The 27,349-nt window shown below is 40.7% G+C and overlaps 1 protein-coding gene and 1 long non-coding RNA gene across 4 annotated transcripts; one reads left to right on the top strand and one right to left on the bottom strand.

Moving 5' to 3' along the window:
- The first annotated feature begins 12,358 nt into the window (after positions 1–12,358).
- On the top strand, positions 12,359–14,157 carry LOC115407073 (uncharacterized). 3 transcript variants are annotated; one of them, XM_030117450.1, is made up of 6 exons: positions 12,359–12,497; positions 12,641–12,907; positions 13,211–13,246; positions 13,332–13,457; positions 13,537–13,589; positions 13,693–14,157. In XM_030117450.1, the coding sequence occupies exons 2-6, from the start codon at positions 12,763–12,765 to the stop codon at positions 13,825–13,827; spliced, it is 495 nt and encodes a 164-aa protein (XP_029973310.1). In that variant the 5' UTR covers positions 12,359–12,497; positions 12,641–12,762; the 3' UTR covers positions 13,828–14,157. The 3 variants fall into 3 exon arrangements, with proteins under 3 accessions (XP_029973310.1, XP_029973302.1, XP_029973295.1); XM_030117442.1 differs by lacking the exon at positions 12,359–12,497 and adding an exon at positions 12,503–12,556 and having other exon boundaries at positions 13,332–13,454; XM_030117435.1 differs by lacking the exon at positions 12,359–12,497 and adding an exon at positions 12,503–12,556.
- Positions 14,158–24,479: 10,322 nt separating this feature from the next.
- LOC115407121 (uncharacterized) lies at positions 24,480–25,315 on the bottom strand. The gene is made up of 3 exons (XR_003933592.1): positions 25,200–25,315; positions 25,067–25,095; positions 24,480–24,976 (listed from the first exon to the last, which is right to left on the bottom strand). It is a non-coding gene; the product is annotated as an uncharacterized LOC115407121 (long non-coding RNA).
- Between the last annotated feature and the right edge of the window lie 2,034 nt (positions 25,316–27,349).

Genomic DNA, 27,349 nt, shown 5'->3' with positions numbered 1-27,349 from the left:
TTGGTTTGTCGAACAAACCAAATATCAACCATGGAATTGATCAGCTGGTCTCTCGACGCAATTGATACGTTTTTTTCAAGGAAGAGCACAGGAGCGGGGGATCCTGCCTGTCCGGACAGCACTCGGCATGCTGGGTATGTGATGGACGCCTGGTAGAAGTGGAAGGGTGTCACATGCTTGGCACCCATGTCCGTCAAGGACATTGTGGATGTTTACATTTTCGGATTTATGAGGATCGACCTGCTGCTGATTGGCTTGTGCTGTGGCCTGAATTGACATATCTTTTTTTTTTTTACCACCACCCCTCCCCCAACTCCCCCAATTTCTGAGTGAAAATTGTTTCCTTTTCAAGACGGAGTGCCATGATTGGCTGCCTGGGCATTTTTAAAACCCAAGCAATTTCATTGTAACTTGTAACTTCACGAACTTCTTGCAATGACAACAAAGACTATTCTGATTATACGTGAAATGTATTTGAGCCACATGAGCTTATGCTTGCTCATGTCGAGCTGTTGGGTTTTCTCTTTAAAAGTGTCTAGAAATGACTATGTTGTAATTGGCACTTTAGAAATAAAGCTGAATTGAACTGAATCAGTAGTAGTTTCCAACCAATAATTTCATTTACAGAAAGGAAAACACAAAAACCAGAACAATCCAGTTACACTGAGAATATACTGAGGCACTTCCTGGGGGCAGAAACAGGATTCTAAACTTCTAACACTACTACCGAGACTGCCGAGGTAGAAATACTGGCCAACTCTAAAAGGAACTAACAAGCCATGAACATAAACCAAGGACTGTACAAAAACCGAACCAACACAACACTAACCAGGACAGAAGGGAACCAAGGAGCTAATAACTGAACTGAAAACCCACCGAGGGAAAGAGGTCACTGAGAAGAAAACAAAGGAGATGGAATCGTGGATGCTCAGCCAGTGGAGAGATTAGGTGGAAATGCTGACGCAGCAGCCCAGAGGGGTGAGGTCTGAGAGACTTTTCCAGCAGAGACAGAGTGAAGCAGAGGTGGCTCAGCAGCACCACCCAGGACTTGATGCAGCAGGGTGATTCCTGAAGGTTGCAGAGGACAAGCTTGGTCAGAGCTGAGTAGAGCAGAGCAGTGTGCAGCAGAAAGCAGCAGAGCAACACCGGTTCAACTAACTGTTGGTAGATCTACGGTCCAGCTGTGGTCTGAGCCGAATCGTTTGATATAGACCGCGTCCCACTGCAGGTGAAAGCACTCAGCTGCTTCCCTGCACCAGTCCACACCTCACTCACCAGAAGAACACGGCCACCTAAAGAAAAAGGAAAGCAGGGAGAAAACAAAAGCAAAGGCCTGCCACGAGCTGCAGTCAGGGGTAGGGGGCGTGATGATTTCAGGCCCTAATTTTATTTCATGCCAGTAAAATAAGATGGACTGATCAAATCAGCACTGGGTTCAACCACAGTCCGAAAAAATCTTTCAGTGTCAAGTGTTTCCATCAGCATTGGGGATTGGAAAAAAACACTACGTTATTACACACTTGCCACCTAAACAATGCATCAAAAAATAAAACATCAAATAAAAACATCTAATGCTCAATTTTTCCCTGCTTTAACACTTTACAAACAAGATTTAGGAAAGCTCAAAAACTGCAATGTACTTAGAAAACAAAGACAGTTTGTGTCACTTCTTCACCCTACAACACAACATCCCATTACACAATTTACTTTTTTCTTTCATTCTTGAAGCTTAAACTAATGAAGGCAATAGATTTAGTCCATATATACACACTAACCCTGCACACTGAGTTACAGTTGAATAAACACAATTCAAAGACCAACAATGAAAAATGGATAATCGGATAATTTCAGTGCAACATCCTTTAGTGAGACGGCTCAGTCAAGTCAACCAGCACCCTGAAGACATGCTCAGAATCCAATGATAAGGACTTGACAATTGTGTTTTCTCAATAATTTCCAGCTCATCATTCTTGTGTAAACAACATCTGAGGTAACCAAACCCTCCTTTGACTCGTCCTGTTTGCTCTTGTGTCGTGCTCTTTTTGCGTGGAAATTAACACGGTTTATTCAGGATATTAGGGAACTGGGTAGTTAGTCCTGAACACCACATGGATCACTGAGCTGCTAGTGGACTGTAGGAGGAATGAAATTAACATTCAACATCTTTTCTTCTGTGAAAGCTGTTTGGAACGAGTGGCTGACTTCAAGTGTGAACAGCACTGACTGTATTTCCTGAGATCCCTCAGGAAACAGCAACTCTGCGAGAAGCTGCTGGTTACTTCCTGATTCACTGCTGATGTGTTGGGTTGCTGACAGAAAGTCATCACCACATAAAAAAAAGAAAAAAAAAATCCAAAAAACAAACATGGTGAGAGACATTTTTCACTATGGTCACATTATGTTTGAGTGACAGGAAGAACAGGATTCCTGAATGAAGAACCTGAAAGAGTTCTGGAGCCATTGCTGCTGAACTGAAACTGATCAGGACACACACACACACACACACACACACACACACACACACACACACACACACACACACACACACACACACACACACACACACACACACACACACACACACACACACACACACGTAGGTAACTAGCTCCACACTCAGTGGGACACGAGTATTACACACTTCTCTACATACACACATCACCTCAATAAATTCCTCCTCCACCCATTCTAGTCCCCAGTGCTGCTACTTTTCTCCCCATAATGCCTTGTTTTAAACCTCTTGAACCTTCAGAGAGAATATTTCCCAAGTATTAATGAGATATCTGGTCCCTGAAGAAGATATTGACCAGTTTGGACTTGATTGTCTCTCTGCATGACTGGCATCAGGGTCAGAATCATAGAAGTTCAAAAACATGTGAATCTATCAAAAAAGGAATTTTAAATCTCTCTCAAGAAAATATGTCAGGGTACTTCAGGTATAAGTGTTTTCAGTACAAGTGTATTTTAAACACTTTTAAACAGAGAAACAGACGAAGCAGAAAGTTCTCACTTCTCAGTGTTTGAGGCTTGCTTCATGCACCGTGCATCACAGTGTGAACAAAAGGAAGAGAGCTGATGTTTGAGTGAACACAGTCCACCACACAGTGAAAATGTGGTTGAGACAGTTTCCATTAGGCCCTGCAAGCACACCACTTGAAACAAAGGTCAGTCCTCTATAACTGCTCATCGAGCTGAAGGTTTCAGCACGGCAATCTTCTTAACGCATTTGCATGTATAAAGATTGATATGAGACCAGATTAAACCAGATGTTAGTTTTAATCACTTGAAACAAAGATGGAAAAAAAAAAAAAAAAAAAAATCTCAGACGTTGAGAACACCACAGCGCTGAAATAAAGATCTTGTTCGACTAAACAGAACCAAAACACTGACAATGACAGGAGTGGAACAACAGACAAAACATTTTGTCCATCTAGTCACACATGTGCAGCAGTATTTATGACCGCTGTGGTGCTCATGAGCAACAGCAGCACTTCAGCTTCACCATTATGACAAGTCATGAAAACCTTGATTCCCACCCTTGATTTTATTTACACTTATTAAATCAACAAAAATCCCATTATAAGAGTGCTGCATGTATGTTCTTTCTATCTTTGACGAGAACAATTATGGTCAGCTTGTGAAGTTTTTTTTTTGTTTTGTTTTTTAATATAGAAATGACGGACTCATCTTAGACATTTATTAGTTTAAAGGTGCATTAAGGAGTTTGCTTGTTTTATGCGAAACAACGGCCCCTGCAGGCCTTGGGCGTAACTGCAGCTTAGTGATATGCTCATGTCTGTGGCTTGCATCCATGTACGTGCACAGAAGAGGGGAACTTCTTCCTCGCTCTTTTAGTAGCGCTCGAGTAAATTTAGTTTCTTTTGCCTGGTGGGGTCTGTGCTGGAGTTGTGGCAGTGCCAGAAGCCGGTATTTTCTTACTTTCTGGAAGCTCCATCCTCAGTACTGCTCAGTTGTTGCTCACTAAGCATCTGGCGGAGTAATGGTGGACAAAACGAAACTTAAGGCAATCAGGCCAGCCGGAGCGCGCAATACATCACACCATCTCAAATTCTCCCCCCAAAAATTCTGGTGCCGGACCGGCACTGCAACTTTCAAGTGACAATTTAGCGCTGTTAGAGGTACTTGCAAAGAATATGTCAGGGTACATTGTGCACATCATTGAATATTTGTAACATATTTATGGTGGAAAATAAGTATTTTTAAAGTTGAAAAACTCCTAAATGCACCTTTAAGTGTGCAAACAATGATTTTTCTTCAGAAATTGAACATTTGTAGATTAAAATCTTGACAATAAAAGATTTAGAAAAGAAACAGAAGAAGTTGTTTTGATAAATGTTTTTAACTACCTTTCTTAACAACTGAACTCACAGCGCCTTCAGGTCAATGATGCGAGTCAAAGCCACATTCAACATCCGCGCTGGCAGCCACACTGTGGTGAGTTATTTCTGTACCGTTTGACCAACTGAAGCTGTTTACTCAGAACTGACATGGCTCTGGGCTTCAACAGGATATGCTGTCAGAAGAGAGGAGCTGCTGAAAACTCTTCAAAATACTGAACTTCATGTAGTCCTAAAGGACTGGCAGTTCTTGTGTTTGTTGTTGTTGGTACATAAACAGCATTCATATAATTTACGTTCTGTCTGATCCAGTAGTGTTCAAGTCCTCAGACAGACAGACGGATACAGTCACTCAAAGTTTCAGCTTCAGTTGTTTGTTTTCCACTGTGGGAGGGGTTCATGTTCCAGAGCAATAAACAGAATTCAGACAATATGATGCTTGATCTTATTCACAGTAAAACATGCAATATATTCTTATCATGGGATTTTTTTATGTGTTTACCCACATCAAATGTTGGCAGATAGAATTTTTCTTTATAAACAGCGACATTGATGGTTTCTTAATTAAACCAATTCAGTAAAAATTATTTCAATGTTCTTTTTTGTCATTTGCAATTCTACTCAATTGCAAGAGAAATTGAAAGGTATGACAGTTTGCAGTCATGTGGTCTGGTTATATTTACAGCAGGAGGATCAACCTCATTGTGGTCAAAGAGCTACATGCAGCTGCAAAGGGGACCAGTCAAAGTTTTTCTTTTCTTTCTTTTTTTAATTTACAATAAAAAAACTAGAGCAGTTTAACAATTATCATGTCTTTTTTGAACAATTCCTCCTGATGCAAAACTCTATATTTTGCAGCCTTCAGCAGGCATCTTCTTTACAAACAGGTTCATGGTTGGATTTCATGGTGAAGCTACTTCTCAAATGTTATATCCAGTATTCACCACGGTGTCTGATCTTTCAGTAAATCCCCAGAATAACTGAAAGAAAAAAAAAAATCAGGCATCGGTCTTCAGATTTAGAGAATTTCTCTCCCGTCAGAATACAGATGATTTGATGAGCTCTGAGCAGAAAACATTGATCAGATGTCAAATGTATGTGTCTCACTCTCACTTCACTTTCATCTCTGCACCTGTGATGCATCAGGTTGCTCCCTGGCCTTACTGACAGTGTAAACAACATCATTTTTTCCTCCTTTGTCCTCCAATCCTCAGACGACAGCAGAGTGTGGGACAGGAAGAGGACCCCCGCTTTGAATTCACACCTTTTTAGAAAGCACAGTCACAGCTTAACTTTCCACACAACTGAGAAACTGCAAAGCACATCAGAGTGGTTTCTTTCCATCACCAGCCACACAGCTCTCTTTGTTCTTTGAAAAAGGACATGAAAATAAAAATGTAGCTTTTGTTTTGACCAGTAATGTTGATGTTGTCAATGTAAGTATAAAGGTGTCTTCAATCCTAACAACTCTGAACAAGTAGCTACTCTATGTGTGACTGAGTTTCATTTAGTAGCTGTGCAGTGATACTCAATGTAATGTCTATGAAGGAGGATCATGGGAAAAAAGGAATTTAATAAATTTAAATGTTGTCTGATTGAGTCTGGAACCAAGTCGCAGCAGTGGAGAACTATATCTGTTAAAAAGAATAATCATAACCTGACTGAGCTGTGGAGGCGGGGCTACAGAGGAAGTTAATTCACATTTGAGGTTGTGGAAGGAAGAATGACAGGATGCAATGGATTTGAAATAAATCTAACTGAAGATCAACCGAAGAAAAAATAAAGTTAGAATTTGACATTTGCAGATGAAACTCGATTTACAACATCAGTATCATGGAGATATACCCGAGAACTGAAGCTCCAAAAGAAACAGTGCTTCTTTAAAACGAGAGCTTCAAACTTTTTAGAGAGAAAAGTTTAGAAAAAAAAAAAAGGTGTTTGACACAGTAGCCCCGTTTACATGGGTCCTGAAATCCAACTTGTAATAGGATTGTGAAGTCAATCAGATTGCAAATGTCTCATATAAAAACCTTAGTGGATCCGATTCTCTTCTGTCAGATTGTAAGAGTTAGTCGAGGCCAATCGATAATCTGCCAAATGTCTCATTTCAGCGGCTGGATTGTGTTTTACGAGTTGGTCTTTCATTCTCTACATGCGCTCCTTCACATCGACAGACACATGAAGATATGAGAAAAAAAACAGGAAGCAGCAATTAGGAATGTAAAAATCAAAACAAGCAGAAGAACTGGACCGTGGTTTTGAAAAACTTTTCAACAGAAACCCTGAGAGAGGAACAAACTGTTAAGAAGCGAGATGGATGACAATCACGCAACAGCGAGTTGTTCAAACAGCTCCGTGACGGATGACCATTAGCCTCCTCCAGCGGCTGCTGCTGCTTTGAGCCAATCAGAGAGCTGTTTGAGCAGATGTCCAGCAGATAAAGACACACTGGTAATGAGTATGAACTGGGCTCGGCCCATTGGTGGACACAGTAGTTTTACCCTACTGACCACATGTTGGACTATTGATGGAGATTACTGCACACCTGTATATAATTCAGGTTGAGTTAGCAAACACAAAAAACAGCCCAAAAGGTATAACACCACCAAAAATGTGTGAAGTCTTGGAACAGACTCTGCAAATGAGCAAATGAAAAATAGTTGAATTCTGGGAGAAGCCACAGAAACACACAAACTGCTGTCAGAGTCAATGGAGCGAAGACGACCACACCTACGAAAGTACAAAGCAATCCAGGACAAAGTGTGACAGGAAATGCTCTTTAAAGTCTTGCAATGTCCAATCAGATGCGTTCACCTCTACCCGTTCAGTCTCAAAAAAAATCTGCAGACTTCCTCTCAGGACATAATGTCAAGATGATCATGTTGTGGCTCTCTGTGCTTTTTCTCCATCGAGGATGTCAGTGTTTTTAACTTCCTCCAACATTTCTTTAAATTGCACACTTTCTATGTAATGCCATCTGCTATGTTCTTTCTTCATGTCTTATGAAAATCAGACGCTCTGGCTCCAGTGACTTCAGTTCATCTTGGAGAACCAGCGACCATTTCATGTGCTTTATCCGTTGCGGAGGTCAGCCGGATGGAGCTCCACTGGTACAGGCAGCGCGTCGGGGATAAACTGCAACGTATTGTGACTCTGTGGCAGGGTTGGCCCGGGCTTCGGAGGCGCCCTAGGCAAGCCCGACACGAGCGCCCCTTGGTAGCGTGTTTTTCGAGCGGTCCCAAGAGTTGTTGAGCGGGGCGGGGCGGGGGTGCTGAGGGGCGATGTCATGCCGAACGATACCGATCAGTGCCGAGGAGCGCCGAGGAGCGCCGAGGAGCACGGTGCGTCGGACCCCACTGCAGAGCGGGGCGCACGGGGCACACTCGTGGCGCCCCTTGTGCGACCCCGGCGCCCCCCCCGGGACGTGGCGCCCTCGGCGGCTGCCTAGTTCGCCCATGCCTAGAGCCGGCCCTGCTCTGTGGCAATCTACGACACCCAAGTATGAGCCTGAGTTTTCAGAGTCCAGATGGGAGGTTACCGTGGGTGGGAATCTTTGTAACTTGACCATTATGAAGACCGTTGAAGAGGATGAAGGAACGTATCACTGTGCGTTCGTAGAGTGGATTAACACTGAGTGGAGTGCAACATATTTGTTAGTGAAAGGTAAATATGTGAGCATTCATGAGCTTTTTTGTCTTCATGTTTGTTTTTTCATATAATTCTCAACTGTTACATTGAACAGGCCACAGTCAGAGGACGCCACACTTCACCGTTCAGCAGTCGATGGTGTCAGAATCGATCGTCCTCGGAGAACCAGTGACATTTGAGTGTTTGGTCCTCTATGAGAACAAAGTGTGTTCAGGAGACCTCAGTGTGTTCTGGCTCAGAGGCAGGTCACAAGCATCTCACCCAGACATCATCTACACCGACGCAAACAGCTGGGATGAATGTGGGAGAAGATCTGACACTCAGAGGAGCTGCGTTTATCGTTTCTCTAAAACCCTCACCTCCTCCGATGCTGGGATTTACTACTGCGCCGTGGCCACATGTGGGCAGATAGTATTTGGAAATGGGACTGAAATGGATTTCAAAGGTGATGAAATAGAAACAAATAAATGGCACATAGTTGGACTCGTTTGTAATTTTCACTTTGTTCATAGTTTCAGGAAGCAGCTTGTGGTCACAGGAAGTCTATACAGTTATTTTTCTGCTGTGTGGCGTCTTGGCTGTAAGTCTGACTGTCACCACTGTCTTCACCATCATGAAACACAGAAAAGGTTCAAACAGGCTCCAAAAAGCAGCAGAGAGAGAGAGAATCTTTACTGCTGTCAAGGCCTTTGGGCTGGATCAGTGAGATAAACAGACATGTGTGAATAAATTACTGCAGCTTCAGTTTCAGCACTGAAAGACTTTGTGCAGTTAATACACATAAACTGTAAAGTTTCATCAAAAAAATGTCTGCAGATGCCTTGAATTGATGAATTCTCCTCTGTGACTTCAAAAGCTGTTCTGTTGTGTTTTGGGTGTGTGTTTACATGACAACGGTGGTCAGAGTCACTGAAAATGCAACTTTTCCCACTTTGTCTCTGTGGAAAAGGGTTTAACATTGTGTTTCCATCACAGCATGCAGAGGAAACAGAAGAGATCAGCACAACTGAAAGACCACTGAACAAACATTTTCTGCCCCAAATATGATTATTTGTCATCAATAAAAGCTAATAAACATTTTTCAGAGTAGTTAGGTTTCTTTTTTTTTTCCTCTGTTGCAGCACTTTGTGTTTCATTTACACACTGAGCAGAGTCACATGCAACAGCTTCACTGACACACCAGAGTTGTGGTTGGCCATCTCTGCACCTTTTACCCACAAGAGCTGTTTACTGAAAACAGACTTCGCTTGGGGATTCAACCACGTATAAAGTGAGAGGGCTGTAAATAGGTTCAGTTTAGCAGATTTAGAAGAGTAATGACTGTTTGACTCATGAGCTGAATGCTCTATGTGGGTCACTCTAAAGACTGATTCACTTTATTGAACTCAGCTGAAGTAACACCAGCCAGTTTAAAGTCAAACTGTGCTGCACACATTATTTCAGACCACTCTAATTAGTAATTAATTTCACTGTTTGTAAATGTGAGCATACAAAGCCACAAAGGTTATGTAAAGTGCTTCGTGATTGCTGAAAATGCCACAACACTCGCTGTTCACAGAAATCAATTTATGAGCTAAAAAGAAAGACAAAAGCAACACCACACCAGAGATAAGCCAGCATTACACAGACAGCAGTAGATGTTTGCTTGTTCTCCCCATGTGTGCATCGGTTTCCTCCTGGCACTCTGGTTTCCTGTCACAGTCCAAAAACACGCATGTGAGGTTAACTGTGGGCCCTGAATTGTTCCTCGGTGTGAATGTGAGCATGTGTGGCTTTCTGTGTCTCTGTGTTTGTCCTGTGATGGACCGGTGACTTGTCCGGGGTGTCTATTGTTCTTTCTCTATGTATGGAAAGTGATGATATGAGATCTGAAACATGACCAGTGAACAGCTGCTGATCAAATGTAGAATCATCTGCTGCCTCACCAGCCGTGAACCTCACCACACATCATCGATACAGCTGATGTTAATCCTCCTTACAGTGGGAGATCTTTCACAAAGCTGTCTGGAGCACAGAGTTAGTTGAAGATGTGAGACAAAAGTTTTAATTCTCAAGATAACAACTGCCACAGGGACCAGAAACACATTATAATTTCAACACAGGAAGTACAAGTGATGCCTGGTTTGTGTTTTTGCCAAAAGCAGGACGGTACTTCCTCCCTGTGTCATTTGCTGTACACTATATTAAGGTTATTCATCATTTAGAAAAAAAAATAAAAGTCCCACTATTTTCAGACATACTCAGGATAGAACAAGTGAAAGATTAAGATCTCCCCTCCATGTGTCAGTGGCTTTCAATGAAAAACCAAACAGCAGAAACATGAGTTAAAAAGGAAAACATTAAACTAAGCAGGTTTGGTTCGTGCAGCCCTCACTCAACTACATTTATCTCTTCTCCTGTAATTCCAATAGTTGTAAAATTATCATTTATTAAAATCATTCCAGTGCTATATATAAGCGTCTTTGATAAAATGGTGCACATTCAACTTCCTGAGATGTAACCACAGAGTGGGACAGGAAGAGAAGCCCTCTGCTCTACATGAGTGCAGAGGGCTGGTCTGAAAGCCCAACCACAACAGAGTTCTGCTTTTGTCTGGTAGAGTCTCAGCTTCAAGCAACACTGTTAACGCAAACAGGGCGCAAAGTAGGGAAAAAAATCTAATTATGAATTCTCATCAAACTTTTTCTTCTCCTTTAACCAACTGGAGCAGATCCCAGGTGAAGACAGGTTTCATTATGGATGGATTGGCAGTCCGTCACAAGACAAACAGATTCTTTCTGAAATATTTGGTGTTTAAGTAGTGTCAGAACAGTTTTTTTATTTCTTAACTCATCCAATAATCTGTTTTTGCCCTCACTCTTAAATAAAGAGACATTGAAATGTTCACAAGAACAGAATAGTTTTAAACCCACAGGCCACATGATGAGAGAGGTGAGATAGTCAAAGACCTGTTTCAAAACAAAACACTATTTATACCAACGTGTCTCACTACACTGTAAACCTCATGACGAAACTCCCCTAAAACAAGGACTCTGCAATACTGAAAGTAGTTTGAGTGTCTAAAGTCCAATAAAGCTGTCACAGACAGCCCAATTGCATCAAAAAGACATTTTCTGATTGCACAAACTCTAAAAAGACTACTGGGCCACATTTCAGTGAGATCTGGTGAGTGTCAGCTGAAGAAGTGTTTTGGGGTCACTTCGTCACACTCTGATGAAAACTTCATAGAAGGACAGAGAACAATGAAATGTTCTAATGTGAAGGATTTCAGCATTTAACTAGATGATGTTTTAACATAACCAAGGCAAGAACACCACAAAGAACCAGAACATTTACTAAGATGTGACCACAGTGAACCATGTGCTCTTCATGCTGCTTCCTCCGACAGGTCTAAATTTCAGCCAAACTCACCTGGAACACATCAATATCTAATCAGGTAAAGAAGTCCCAGCATAGACTGAATTTACTCAGAACTTTAAAGCAAGTTCACCTTTGTCATCCTTCAGTGATTAATTTCTGTCAGACAGTCATGGAGAACCTCCTGAACTCCACTGTGTCTTTCTCCAGATTTGCTGCAGGAATCAGAAAGGACCTACAGCGAGTGGTGGAAGAGAGAAACAGAACACTTCCCTCCCCTCACAGAAATTTATACTGAACAATATCCTCACCCCTTCATCATCATCATCTTCATCACCATCATTGGTAGTTTCTTGAAAAATATGTGTCCCCCACATGGCCGTCTATTTGTTCGTGGTGGGATGACTGCATTCTGAGTGCTTTGAACAGGGGAAGTTGTGGTGGATGGTGTCATTGGGGCCTTTATCTGGTGTATTTTGAGTTGCAGCGACTTTCTTTACAAGAGCATACTATGTTGGTCTTGCGCTTTTTGGTCCAGTGCAGGACTTGTTTTCCCACCAAGACATATTCAATGTTTCTTTGGTGGAATATTTATTTTGGTAGAAAGTGATCAGCATGTGAGTTCGTGTTGTTCTGGTCAGCGCTTATTTTAATGTCTGGGTTGATTTTTTTTTATGTTTTGGCATCTTGACAGACCTGACTGGGTCAGTGCTGACATTCCAGATTCACCATAGTTCTGAAGACATCAAAGAAATCCATGCAGGCTTTAGCAAACTTCCCCAATCCCCTCGGCACGACACCGAGATGTGATGACATCCAATCTTTGTGAATATTGTATTCTTTTACATTTCCCGGGATGAGCTATTAAACGTGTTGTTCCTCAAACGGTGATGCAATATCTATTTTGATCTATTCTGCTTTTGTAAGTCTATTTGTGTTTCCTGTGAACTGAAATGTCCAACAAACCCACATGGCCTGCTGTTGATGTTTCAAGTGTTGTCAATGGTGAGACGATCCACTGTGTGCTTCTCATCAAACTGAAATGTGAGCCAATCAGGTCATTGCATTGACCTGATCCTCCCACTGCATGAGATGACAAATGAAGTGAAGACACTCCAGTTCCAACAGTCAGTGGTGGGTATGTCAGAAAATGCTGGTCTTATTTTGCTTTGTGCTGATGATCGGAGCTGGATGTAAGTATTTGTAGAAAAGTTCTTAGAATAAATGATGATACAGTTAAAAATGTGGTTTAATGGATGATTTCTTGTTGTTTTCAGGCTGCGCAGATGTGACTCAAAACAATGCTAGTTTTTCATGTCCTCATCAGACTGCAAACCAGAAGAAAACGTATCGGATCAAAATCATTTTCAGTCACCAGACTGAAGTCTTGGAAGGAACAATGAGCTGTGACTCCAGTGAAGATCATCCGACTCCTCTGACAACAAATCTAGAATGTGCAACTTTAATTCTGGATGTTAATCAAACAAAGATCAATCCCAACGGACTTTCCTTCTTCATCCAAACTGGAACACCGAACAAAAGAGGTGAATTTATCAGAGTTGAGATTAAAGTGGATTTACATTCATGCTAAATTTTACAAAATACAGTTACTTACAGATCTATTTAACAACATATTAATTTACTTTTTAAAAAAATGTTATCTACGTTTTTGCCAACTCAGTGTTGTATTATGAATCTTTTCAATCATTCAGAAAGTCGTTAATTTATTTATTTACACATATTTTACTGACTGCATTACTTATGTGAACATTGTAGTGATCGTTGTAATCTTATTTATTTTCACACATTTTTTTCTCCCCACCAATTTAACTATTCTTATTATTTAGTATTCCCTGAAGCACAATCTGCAGGCATCCCAGGAGGTAAGTGAGAAATTGTTCTTGTAAATTGGTTTCTGATGACAAAAACAAAATGAATAGAAAGTATAAGTAAATGTATTTTTTTCAGAGTGTAAGCTGGAAGATCTGAAGCGAGCGAACACAGCCCTTTACATTATCTGTACTGCACTGACCATGAGTATGATTGTCTCAGTCTATCTCATTTGGACCAACAAGAAGAAGAATTGCGACAGTGGTAATACAAGATTCATTTACATTTGCAGATTTAAAACTAAATGCAGATTTAAGTTGACTAACATCACATGTTGTGTTAGATTTCTCTTTTCCATTTGAAACAGAAGCTGAGCCGACCAACAGTGATCAGCAGGTAAAGTTACAGACAAAATGGAAAAGTTATTGAAGTATTTCTCTGGTTTCTTGTGAAAGCAACATTTTAAAATCTCTTCATACATTTCTTGATGTTTCCTCAGGGAGATGAAGCTTCAGTGACCTATTCGACACCAACATTCAGCGAGACAACAGTTACCAAAGCAGAAAGAAGAAACATGCTCTCAGATCAGAAAGAGACGATCTACAACGACGTGCGTTTCACAACTGAGGAGTAATTCACACTGAATCTACTAAATAATGATGTGATTCTAGTTTCCGTGACTCCCGAGTGCCCATGTAATTTCCGGCATTGGAGGTAAACATTGACTAACGCTCACATTCATGTAATCATTAAGAGTTTTTGGTGACTGAAGCTTAAAGAAGCATTTTTAAGTATTTCGATACAATTCACTCCATGTAATCTACCTTGATACTTTCGACGACTCAAGTATTTACTGAGTACGTCCACAATATGAACTTTTGATCTACGTTTCGGAAGACATGTTGTGTATTTTAACAGATACAATTCTGTCTTTACCTTCTCAGCTCTTTAACTTGTTATTAGTTTTGTGTACATTATCATCTGTGTGTTTACTGTTTGAATAAATTACACCAATACATAAATTAAAGGCCTGCTCTTTTGAACGCTATTAACACCTTTCAAAAGTAACTCATACTTTCAATCAATCAATATGATGAAGAATACTTTTACCTGGAGGTAGTTGATAATTATAAAGCAATTCTACTGAACCTTATTCAAATTGATTAAACAAGAATGTGAAAAAGTGACTGAAAGCTCTGTTCCTCATGGTGCTGAGACGGGTGGAGGGAACAGAGAGGTGGACAGAGGTGGAGACCCCAGGGAGTGAGAGTGATGAGGGGGAGACAGGTTGTGGATGGCTTTGAAGGTACTGAGGAGAATTTTTAACATTCTATTTGACCGGGAGGCAGTGAAGCTGCTGGAGGACGGGGCTGATGTGGTGGAGGGAGGGGTTCTGGAGATGATGGGGGCAGCAGAGACCTGGACCATCTGGAGATCATGGAGAAACACCAAGGAGAAGTGAGCTACAGTCGTTGATACGGGAGGTGACGAGGCTGTGGACCAGGACAGCAGTGGTGTGGAGGGTGGGAGAAGGGAGGGGGTGATTAATGTTATATAGGTGGAATTATGCAGACTGAGTAAGGCATTTTAAAGATTTCTGACTACTTTTTTCCAGTATGAAGTTTGCAGGAAATATATTTCCCTTGTGTAAGTTCAGTGTGAACTAAATATTTAAACAATGTTTTCACTCCTGTGTTGCTTCTCTAATCCTCAGAATAATCGATACAATTATTCAAATCTGGATTTTTACTTGTGATTCCATTTATTTGCTTTTATATTTAAGATTGTTTGATTTCAATGTTTAGTTTACCAGGTCATCTGGTCGGTTTAATCGCTGTGCAGGTTAAATTAATTTTACCATCCCATGGTAATGATCAAAGAGCAGAAGGGAGACAGAAAATTTTAATTTCCTCCCTCTTTATTTGCTCTCAGTTAGTTTAAACAGCCAAAACAGAGGGAGGAGTACAGTTTACACAGGAGCTCACAGAACAGGTCAGAGAGAGACAGCAGCTCTACTGTGTTCATCAATACAATTAACAATTTCAGTCATTGCAACTGTGTTGTTCATGATCTAGCTCAGACGTGTCAAACTGCAGTCCTCGGGGCCGGTGACCCTACATGTTTAAGATCTCTCCTCGTTGTAACACAGCTGATTTCAATGATTGGACTTTTCTACAAGCCTGAGGACGACATCAGCATGAGATTGAGGTGTGTTGCAGCAGAGAGAGAGCAAAAACATGCAGGGTGCCGGCCCTTTTAGGATTCCGTTTGACATCTGCACCTGCCAGCTGAACTATCAGGACCACATGCATGATGCACGAACACTGTTTTCCTCAGATACTTTCATTCAAACAACATAAATTTTGTACTTACAGACACATGTTGTCTGAGCTCTCTGGAACAAGCAGGTAACACAGGTGGCTCACACTGCTGCTTCAGTGAATCAAAATGGCCGACAGCTGAACTACACAGGAGATCAAAAATCACCTCAGGCTGTACACAAACTTACCACGAGGGGTGGAAACCTGATCTTCCTGATCAGAACAGCACAACACTTCATTCTCTAAAAAGGTGACATGAGAAATGTGAACTGGCTGCTATTCTATTCACATGCGGATTGTTGAACTCGAAAGAAACGCTATTCATGATTTTGATGACCTTTGACTATCCTGATGTTTGCAGATACAATCAGGGTTAGAAGTGGATGTTCAGCATCTCTATGCATGTGTTGCCAGATGCAGAATAAACACCAAAAATCAATGAAATGATATTAGAAACAAAAGAAAACAAAGAACTCAGCAGGTTTGACTTGACAGTCGTCCCTCATTTCGACTTATTGTTGCTCACTAAGTAGTTCTGACATTAACATTAATCCTAACAATCGCAGTACATCTACATACCGTAAAAACAGGTCTTTTAAAGTAAAGATGCATGACCAATGTCGAGAAATTTACACAGAAGATAAGACAGGAAGACCAGCCTCGTGCACTAATGCACTCTTTTCTAATGTCACAACAAATGTCAATCGTGGTTTCCCAAGGTTTCAGGTGTAAACAATGTTTAAACAGGTAAAATATGTCTGGAATATGAATGAAAAACGGTCATGCTCTCAAAAAAAATGACAAATTTGTCAAAAAAATGGCCATCAGTACATGCCATACATCTGTCAATGGAAACATCCTGAGTGTGCACATGTTAGCAGTCATTTATCAATCTTTCGTTGACTTGGGTGCAAATCTGTGCGGTGAGCTCACTTATGAAAGGGCGCACGTGAGAGTCACAAAATCTTCGTATCTGACCGATCTCAGTGTTTGAACGATTGATTGTTGATAAATGTGGCAGCTGAAATTGACCGTCATTAACATGTCACACCCTGAAATATTCATGGTTCAGAAGCTCCACCCACTGAGGTCAAACATTGAGAGGAGAAATCTTGGCAAAAAAAAAAAAAAAAAAGAAGAGAGAATGAAAAAAGCTAAGGGATAAGAAGAGAGAAAGTGCAAAGATACAGCAAAGATCCTTTGAACTGAACCAACACACCAGACAACTGGACATGCAGAGAGACACAACAGAGAATATCCTATGGGCTTTTGTTAGGAAACATTGTTGACAATTGTTTGGGATGGACAAACAGAGGAAACATGTATTGGACAACAAACCAGAGGACCAGGTTTTAGATTGGTTGCTTGTTTTATATTTCATACTTCCCAGGACCCAAATCTTCCATCTCTGGCATCATTCAAGCTCCTCCGTCTGCTGCGGTCCATCCAGGAGAGTCGGTGTCTCTGCAGTGTTCGGTCCTCTCTGACTCTGAGAAGAAAACATGTTCAGAAGATTACAGAGTTCACTGGTTCAGAGCAGGATCACATCAATCTCACCCCAGTTTCATTTATACTCATGGAGACAATGCAGAGTGTGGAAACTCTTCACAGAAATGTTTTTATAACTTCTCTAAGAAGGTCAGTGTCTCTGATGTTGGTACTTATTACTGTGCTGTGGCTGCATGTGGAGAGGTCATGTTTGGAAATGGAGCAAAACTGGACATTAAAGGTCAGTTCAATAATTAGTATTGAAAAGTTATTTTATTCTATTGGTTTAGAACGCAATGAATTAATATTTATGTTGTTTTTATTTATTTAGAAAAGACTGAGGAGGATTTGAAAAGGGCCAACACAGCCCCTTACAGTCTTGGTGCAGCTTTTGTTGCAACTATGATTGTTTCATTCTGTCTCATTTGGACGAATGAGAAAAAGGATTGTAACAACGTGAAGACGGTCGTCATGTACATCAGAATGTCTAAAACTGCGAGCAAAACCAGACAGCAGTGATCAGCAGGTAAAGTCACAGAATGAAATGATGAATGAAGTAATCAAAGAAATCACGTGTCGTCACATTTGTTCCTGTGTTTTCTCAGACAGATGAAGCTTCATTGATCTATTCTGCACCAACCTTCAGCAGGAGAAAAGTTACCAAAGCGGAAAAAGGAAACACACTCAGAAAGAGAAGAGCGACACTGATGTGTTTTTTAACCACAGAGTAACAATTTACGAAAGAAAAAAGAAAATATCAGTCTCTTGTTATGATGGTGGCTTTGATGCTATGACTAAAAACAGAATAAAGAAAAAAGAATTTCTCTGGAACTTGTAAATATTATCCTGCTTGTTGTAAACGACAGTGTTTTATTCAATTATATTTTCTTCTTTGACGTTTGTGACAGTGTCCTCAATGTTATCTGACTATTATTTATGTGAAAGAGGGTTTTTCAAGCAAAAGTTTCTGCTGGATGGAACATTTATATTAACTGTAAACATATACTGTATATACAGCTAGAATTTACTTTTGTCATGTATTAGACTTTGTTTTCAGGTATAATCATTTTTGGTGAATTGAACCTTTGTTTATTTGTAAAAAAAAAAAAAAAGAGGCTCAAACGCATTGAAATATCACTGTTGCTGCTACATTTACTGAATGAGCCCAAATCAGCAGAAGGAGACGTACAGAGTGACTGAGACTCAAGATCAACCTGCTCAGAAGGAGAGGAAGCATGTTCAGGTGACAAATTGCACAGGAATTTCGACGAGGATTTTAAGTTCAAGCAAGATCATAAACACAGAGGCACTCAGATGCACTCAGATGCACATGCTCACGCGCAAACACAGTGGCCCTCATTTATCAAATGGTCGTACGGCTGTATATGGGAGTACGCCCATCGTACGTCCATATGAAAGACGGGTTAGTTATTTATCAATTTGATCGTGATCGTTCTGAAAGATGAAATCTCACAACAGGTCTGACATTGTGTAAGCAAGTTTCAGTCAGTGCGGACTTGCGGTGCAGTGCAGTAAAACCTGGCGGAGCGTGACAATAATTATAAAGCACATCTCAAACACGCCTTAAAGCACAAGCAGCCGACATTCAGTACAGATTAGAAAAAAATAAATAAAAAATAAAACGATGCCCTTACGGAATATCTAATAAAATTCTTCCTTGTGGGATTAATAAAGGACTTTTAACTTTCTGCTGGTCCATCCTGCCACGGAGAGGAGCGCAGTTTTAATAGTGCGCATAGACGCACACACGCTGCTGCTGCTGCGGAGCAGCTTCAGACGCTCAGATCCAGCGGGGGAAACGCTGCTGTTCCTGTTCATCCCCAAAAATGTGTGTGACTTTATTTAGACAGTTTTACACAATATTGCATTGGCCTGTAGAGTTCCTTTTGATGCGCTTGTGCCACAAGAGGATGTGGGAACCAGCAGAGCCTCCACTGGGTCTGGACGGAGGAGACAGGACCTGAAGAACCGCTACTGAAATGTAAATAAACTCTAAAGTTTAGCAAATGATTTATTTAATCAGTGATGTGATACCAGTAACCTAGAAAATAATATATGAACTAAAGGGAGATTAAATACAGACAGAGGACGTTTGCTCAAACATTTTATTAAGAATTCTATAAATTGTCTTTCATTTAAGCCGCACCGGCAGCAGGTGGCACACGCCGCCCTCGGAAGCCTGAGTGCCGGGTCCTGTTCGGTCCTGTGTCCCGTTCGGTCCGAGGTAATGCTCGGCACCGGGTCCGGTGTCGGGTGTGTGTGTCTCAGTGGGACCGTCCCCGCTGTGGGGAGGAGACCGGGCCGCGGTGTTGCTATTTACCTCCACCTCAGACCTGAGAGGATCCGTTTCCAACTCCCAAAAGTTTCTTTTTCCGCCAAAATCGCTCCTTTTCCGTGTTTGACCTCACTGGGCGCGGCTTCGGAACTATGCATATTTCAGGGCGTAACATTGTTAATGACGATCAAATTCAGCTGCCGCATTTATCAACACCCGAACACTCAAACGCTGAGATTGGCGAGGTACGGAAGTTTCTGTAATGCCACGCGAGCCCCGTCGTACGATGAGCTCACCGCTCAGATATACACCCGTGAAAGATCGTTTGATAAATGAGGGCCAGTACTGTAAGCAGAAGAAATAGATTAAACAGTTGCCCTATATGTTGACATCTATTTAAACACCTCCCCTCATGTGTTAGCAGCTACCATCAGGGTGCGAACCAAGGGGGAGCCGGGGGGTCTAAGACCCCCTTAATGAGACATAAGTTCCCCTGAGAACATGATTTGTGAAATTTTGAGAGGGGCCTAAATATTGGCAAAATGCTGTTTCCCCAGTGTATTTTCTTTATTATATTATTATTTTTGTATTATCATAATCATGGATTATATGCAGAATTAGGCCAATTTTAATGTATGATTTGCACATCACTATTTCACTTTAATAAAGATGCCAGTCTGCCTGCAGTACTTGCCCTCGCCACTGAAACATGGGGGCGCTGTGCCTTAAGTCAGACATCGGAAACAGAAAGGGACTGCACTGGACCATTTGCGCTCGTGCCACTAAACTTCAGTGCTAACAGCTGTGAATGATTGCTATGACCACAGTTCTTAAAGGAGGTAACATAAAACCCAGATGGTCAAGGTAAACAGAGGTGTTTAATAAATAAAAGGGTTACAGAAACTAAGGGACACCATCAATCAAAACAAGACGAAACAAAGAACCTAAACTATTCCAAAGGTGATCCCTACCTATCCATATAATCAAACAGAACACTAACCAACCAGCCACACAAATGCACAGGCAATTCAACAGAACTCAGTCCAAACACACAGATCAGTTTGCTACTGCCGAGCCAGACGAGCGAGGAGCGACAGGTCACTGATCAGACACAGCCACTCCAGAATGATCCTCCCGCCAGGCTTTTGAAGAGTGAGGCTCCTCCCATGGCCACTTCTGATTGGACGTCGTTGTGTCCTCTCTGATGGTCTGGTGCCTCAGCCAATTATTCAATTATCATCTCCATGCCTGGAGAGCCTGAAGGTGAAGCAGAGGGAGAGAAACTGCCACACAAGCACGTGCACACACGCACACAACAAATACGACAGCAGCCGTAACAATGATTTACAGTAAAAAAATGTCTCAGAGAAAACAAGGAAATCTGCTTGCAAAAGTCAGTTTTACCAAAAAAGCTGAAGAAAAATGATCCGGAGGAGCATCAACAGGCAAGTACATTGGCAGAGGCAAGGCTGTGGACAACTGACACCGCTGCACCTGAAGGGACTGGTTCCGGTGAACGCCCGCCAACTGCCGGGGTGACCATGGACGAGCTGACAGAGGCTGGAGATGGAGTATAGCTAAGGACAGCTCAGAGGCTGCCGATGACGGTGAGTCCACCTGCTTCTCTCTCCAACAATCCAGCTAAGGTCTACTCTCAGTGGCAGGGTAGTAAGACCACAGCAGACCCACCCAGGGCTGAGACTGAGCAATACTGGAAGAGTATCTGGAAGAAAGAAGTGCCACACAACACCAATGCCCAATGGCTGGCAGGGTTGCAGGCAGAGCACAGCAACCTCCCTGAACAAGACCCAGTAGTAATTACAACAGCAGATGTACAGGCAAGAGTGTCCAAAATGAAGAGCTGGACAGCTCCAGGGCCCGACAGGATTCACACCTACTGCCTTAAAGGGATACTTCAACATTTTGGCAAATTGGCCCATTTAGTGCAATTCCTTAGTCATTTCGAACAGCATACTTACTTCTTTTGTGAGGGCGAGCTGTTGTTTTTTCAGAGGTGAGTCGAGGGTTTTTTTCGGGACGGACACAATGGAAGTGGTCGGTATTTTTGCTTCCCCCTCGTCAAACTCATCAAATACACAATCCAACAACCCCAAAACACTTTGGTGGACACGTTATAATCCGCACATTCACTACGCTGTGAAATATTAATGCAAAATTATGAGATTGAGTTGTTTTTGCGAAGATTGCTAAGATGGAACTGCTTACTAAACATGGCGTCTGGGCGTAGTGATTTCAAAAGAAAAAGTAGTTCCCAGTATTTGCTTCAATGTCGTAACGCTACAATATTATTTTTTGGTGTTCCACAGCGTAGTGAATGTGCGGATTATAATGCGTCCACCAAAGTGTCTGTAGAAGCACTGTATGAATTACAACACAGAGATTTCTCCATTCTATAGATTTTGTTTTTTTGTTTTGTTTTTTTGGTTCATATTGTGACTTCTGATCGGTTTCACAAACTATTTCAAAGATGTTGTTCTTTTTGTTGTGTTTTGGAAATTGAACTGAAGTAATTCAATGCAGAGAATTGTATTTGTGGTTGAATGTAACTATTAAGTGCAACTCAGTATGCTAAAAAAAAAACAAAAAAAAAAAAACAGTCAGTCCGTGATGTCCATTACATTATTTACATGGTCACTAGGGGCCACTTGATTTTAAAATGTGCCCCATGGTCATAATTTCAGGCCTGAATTAACGACCACTGTGGTTGTTTGAGTTAGAGGACTTGTTGATATGCACTATATTACCACCAAAAGTATTTGCTCACCCATCCAAATGATCAAAATCAGGTGTTCTAATCAAGTGGCCTGACCGCAGGTGTATAAAATCAATCACCGAGGCATGCAGACTGTTTTGACAAATGTTTGTGAAAGAATGGGCCGCTCTCAGAAGCTCAGTGAATTCCAGCGTGGAACTGTCATAGGATGCCACCTGTGCAACAAATCCAGTCGTGAAATTTCCTCACTACTAAATATTCCACAGTCAACTGTCAGCTTTATTGTAAGAAAATGGAAGAGTTTGGGAACATCAGCAACTCAGCCACGAAGTGGTAGGTCATGTAAACTGACGGAAAGGGGTCAGCCGATGCTGAGGCGCATAGTGCAAAGAATAATGAAGAAAGAATAATTTTATAGTATTCTTCACATCATGCTTATTATAATATGTTATTTAGTAATTTTCAGAATATTCATGTCTCTGTTACATGTACTGTGCTTGTGTAAACAGTTATTTCTCCTGCCTGCCATTTTTCATTTTTACGGCAGCCTCCTGGCAGCTGTATTTCTACCTCTCTGTTTCTCTCTTACACACATGGGGCCCACTCGACAAGCAATGTGTATGTATGTATTGTTGGAGAGTGCTTGGCACTTGTGAGAGATGGATGGAGTGTTCATGTGTACAGTCCCCACTGAGTGTATGTGTGGAGTGTTGAGAGTTGGAGGGTCCTGATAAGGACTGAGAAGGGGTCACGGACAGGTACCTTTGTAGGGGAGGGAGAGAGGGAACTAACAGGTTCACTGCTGTGCTCCTAGATGTGCCCACAGTCACCATGGAGTGTTATATAGCATATGTGTAGTCTTGACGGAGTGTCGTATGGTCAAACAGAAGATACAGCAGTGCTCCCAGAGAAATAGTATAAAAGGATGGGGCTGAAATCCTTCCGTGCGCCAATCTCAGACGGTCATGCTGGCTGCCGGGAGTTTTAGTAATAAAGGTCTCTATACTTGTATTCTGACTCGGACTCTGTCTGATTTTTCCGAGGAAAACCACGATTGAAGACTTCAAGAACCAAGAGTGGATATAACTGAAGATTTTAAGATTTTTATGGAAAATATGTTTGTGGGTTTTTGCATCACAACTGGCCGAGGATACTTTTTAAATAAAAATCCACGACAGTCGCCGACTCTCTGCACAGCCAATTGCTGCCGAGCTTCAAACTTCATGTGGCTTTCAGATTAGACCAAGTACAGTACGCAGAGAGCTTCATGGAATGGGTTTCCATGGCAGAGCAGCTGCATCCAAGCCACACATCACCAAGAGCAATGCAAAGCAATGCAGTGGTGTAAAGCACGCCAACACTGGACTATAGGACAGTGGAGACGTGTTTTCTGGAGTGATGAATCACGCTTTTCCATCTTTCAATCTGATGGACAAGTCTGGGTTTGGAGGTTGCCAGGGGAATGGTACATTTTGGACTGCATTGTGCCAAGTGTGAAATTTGGGGGAGGAGGAATCATGGTGTGGGGTTGTTTGGGCTTGGACCCTTAGTTCCAGTCAAGGGAACTTTGAATGCTTCAGGATACCAAAACATTTTTGAACAATTCCATGCTAACAAACCTTGTGGGAACAGTTTGGAGCCGGCCCCTTCCTCTTCCAACATGAATGTGCACCATTGCACAAAGCAAGGTCCATAAAGACATGGATGACAGAGCCTGGTATGGATGAACTTGACTGGCCTGCACAGAGTCCTGACCTGAACCCGATAGAACATCTTTGGGATGAATTAGAGTGAAGACTGAGAGCCAGACCTTCTTGACCAACATCAGTGTGTGACCTCACCAGTGCGCTTTTGGAAGAATGGTCAAAGACCTCTATAAACACACTCCTCAACCTTGTGGACAGCCTTCCCAATCGAGTTGAAGCTGTAATAGCTGCAAAAGGTGGACCGACATCATATTGAACCCAATGGGTTAGGAATGGGATGTCACTGAAGTTCATATGCGAGTCAAGTGAAGTGAGCAAATACTTTTGGTATTGTATACATATTACCGACACAGCGACGTTGTGTTTTGATCCTTTGATGTCGGCTCTTCCTATCATTGTTAAACAGAATTCAACAAGCATTGGACTGTTCACCCACTAATAGGGAATGTGAGCTGGGATTAGACTGTCGTGAGACAGGTTAGTTTTGCCCTACTGATGATGTGTTGTTGCAATAGTAATATATAAGTATGAAACGTCCCATTTCTACAGAAAAAGAAAGACAGTATAAAGCATTTAAATGTATAATTCTAAACAAACCGGCTTAAATAACTGCATTTTCTATTCTTTTTAATTTCAAGTAGAGAAACACCATGCTTAAAATAGCATCAGTTTAATAATTTCTTCACAACAAACATGACCAGTTTAAAAAAAACTGTCACTTTAACAAAACAAACTGTCACAAATGTCAAGAAAAAGCAATCAATGAAAACAAAATATGGGTGAATGTTAAAACTTGACAGTGGATTCAGTTTTATGGAGAAATTACCTCAAAATCAGCATGATAATCACAATCGAGCAAAAATACAATTCAATAAAGTTTAATATCATTATTTCATTATAATTTCAGACATAAATTCAAGTCGTATGCAGTTATTTGTGAACATTGATGATTTGAATAGAAATTTACATGAATCACTTGTAAAAGTATTTTACATTGTGTAAATTTAACTTGAACTTGAGTCTTACTTGTAACTTTATCGCAATATCTTCAATCAGCTCTTCTGAATATATATTTCATCCACATGACTGAGCAGGTTGAGAGTGCACATTTTTCAGCAGTGAAAACGCACATCAGTGTAGATCGTCTCTTTCTGAGGCGAGTGTGTGTTTCCTCTTTCGGTTTTGCCTTTTCTACTGCTGAAGGTTGGTGCCGAATAGGTCAATGAAGCTTCATCACTCTGAAGAAAGAAAATGTACAAATATTGTGACTTACTTGAAAATAACTGAAATCAACAACTTTTTTCAGTTATTTCATCATCAGACTTTACCTGCTGATCACTGCTTACTTGTTCAGCATCTGTGAAACAGGAAAAAAAAAAAATTTATGAAAACTTTTATAATAATCTACAGCTGCACTCAGTGTTGAATATACAGTACTAATATTTAAGAAACTTGTGTTACCACTGTGAGAATCCTTCTTCTTATTGGTCCAAATGAGGTACAGTGAAACAGTCAAACTTGCTGCCAAAGCAGCACAGACAATACAAAGAGCAATAACTGTATTGATCAGAGTTCTGGTGTTGTGGTCTGAGAAAAGACAACATTCAATTATCATGATTATTTTTTTGAAGTTCAGAAACATTTTACCAAAAAGGAAATATTCCAGTCTTACCTTTAATGTCTACTTTTGCTCCATTTCCAAACATGACCTCTCCACATGCAGCCACAGCACAGTAATAAGTACCAGCATCAGAGACACTGACATTCTTAGAGAAGTTATAGAAACATTTCTGTGAAGAGTTTCCACACTCTGCATTGGCTCCATGAGTATAAATGAAACTGGGGTGAGATTGATGTGATCCTGCTCTGAACCAGTGAACTCTGTAATCTTCTGAACATGTTTTCTTCTCAGTGTCAGAGAGGACCGAACACTGCAGAGACACCGACTCTCCTGGATGGACCGCAGCAGACGGAGGAGCTTGAAAGATGCCAGAGATGGAAGATTTGGGTCCTGGGAAGAACCAAATAAAAAGTTAGAATCCAATCTAATGATAATTAAAATGAATAAATATGGAAGAGTCAAAAGATTGTACAGAAAAGTAACTGAAAATAGTTAGTTAGTTAGTTAGTTAGTTTTATTTTTCTGGTCACTGCACATTCAAATGTAATATATCTATAGATACATATACAAGTCCATCCACACACATACACATATGTACATAATTACACACACAATACATATATACTGACCGAAACGGATTAGGCTGAAGTTTAAACTTATAATCGCCTATCCCCCATTAAATTCTAACAAAACTGAAGATGGCACATATAATAAACTGACATTCAATCACCAGTTTTATACACTGCAGAAACACAACATTATAAAACAAATTATAACAGCAATGATAAAGTGACTGATACAGTAATAATGAAATAACATGACGCAATATAATTTACTTATTCTTCATTAGAAAGCTAATCCACTCTACTCGAGCACTTTATAATTTTCAATAATTCTTAATTTGAAGCTTTTTTTTAATGCATTAATAGTTTTGGAGCCTTTAAGTTGTTCATCTAAGTTGTTCCATAGATCAACCCCACGCACAGAGATGCATCTACTTTTCAAATTTGTCCTGACTTTGGCTTTATAGAAGTTACCAGGTCCTCTAAGACTATATCTGTATTCTTTCGGTTTGAACAGTTCTTGGATACAGTATGGAAGCTTTAAGTTGTGAGCTTTATACATCACAACTGCTGTGTTTAAATCAACAAGGTCATGACATTTTAAAATATTCAGTTTGATAAACAGTGGATTTGTAGGGGCATAGTAATTAGCATAATTAACAACTCTGATAGCTTTCTTTTGTAACAGGAAAATCGGTTGAATGTTTGATTTATAGTTATTCCCCCATATTTCCACACAATAATTAAGGTATGGGAGTATGAGCGAACTATACAAGATTTGGAGTGCATTTTGATTTACAGAGGTTTTAATTTTATATAATACAGCAATAATTTTTTGATATTTTAGTTTTTAAGTGATTTATGTGCAAATTCCAATTAAGTTTTTCATCAATAATAATTCCCAGAAACTTTGTGGCAAAGGCCCTTTCAATTACTACTTCACCGATTATTATTTGACTTTGTGTATTGACTTTCCTATTTCCAAAGATAATATATTTAGTCTTATTCAAATTTATTGAGAGTTTATTTGCATCAAACCACTTTTTTAGTGATTTGACTTCAGTTCCCACTGTATCCAAAAGCTGCTCAAGATCTTGTCCGGAACAATACAGACTGGTATCATCAGCAAACAGGATACAGTGTATTTTTTTTCAAAACTTCGGACAAATCGTTTATGTACATAATAAACAATTTGGGTCCCAAGACAGATCCCTGTGGGACACCAAACGTTATATTTGTCCTGTCTGAGTTCACATTATTCAAATGCACATACTGATCTCTGTTACTAGGATAACTTTTAATCCAAGTATGTGCTATTCCCCTAATCCCATACCTTTCCATTTTATTTAACAGCAGTGAATGGTCTATTGTATCAAAGACCTTACTTAAGTCGATAAAAACTCCCACAGTGTGTACTCTTTTTTATC

This window comes from Salarias fasciatus, chromosome 2, assembly GCF_902148845.1.
Source record: "Salarias fasciatus chromosome 2, fSalaFa1.1, whole genome shotgun sequence".
NCBI classification, from domain to species: Eukaryota; Metazoa; Chordata; class Actinopteri; order Blenniiformes; family Blenniidae; genus Salarias; species Salarias fasciatus.
The sequence above is the reverse complement of the archived record's forward strand: the minus strand, read 5'-3'. Positions and strand labels throughout refer to the sequence as shown.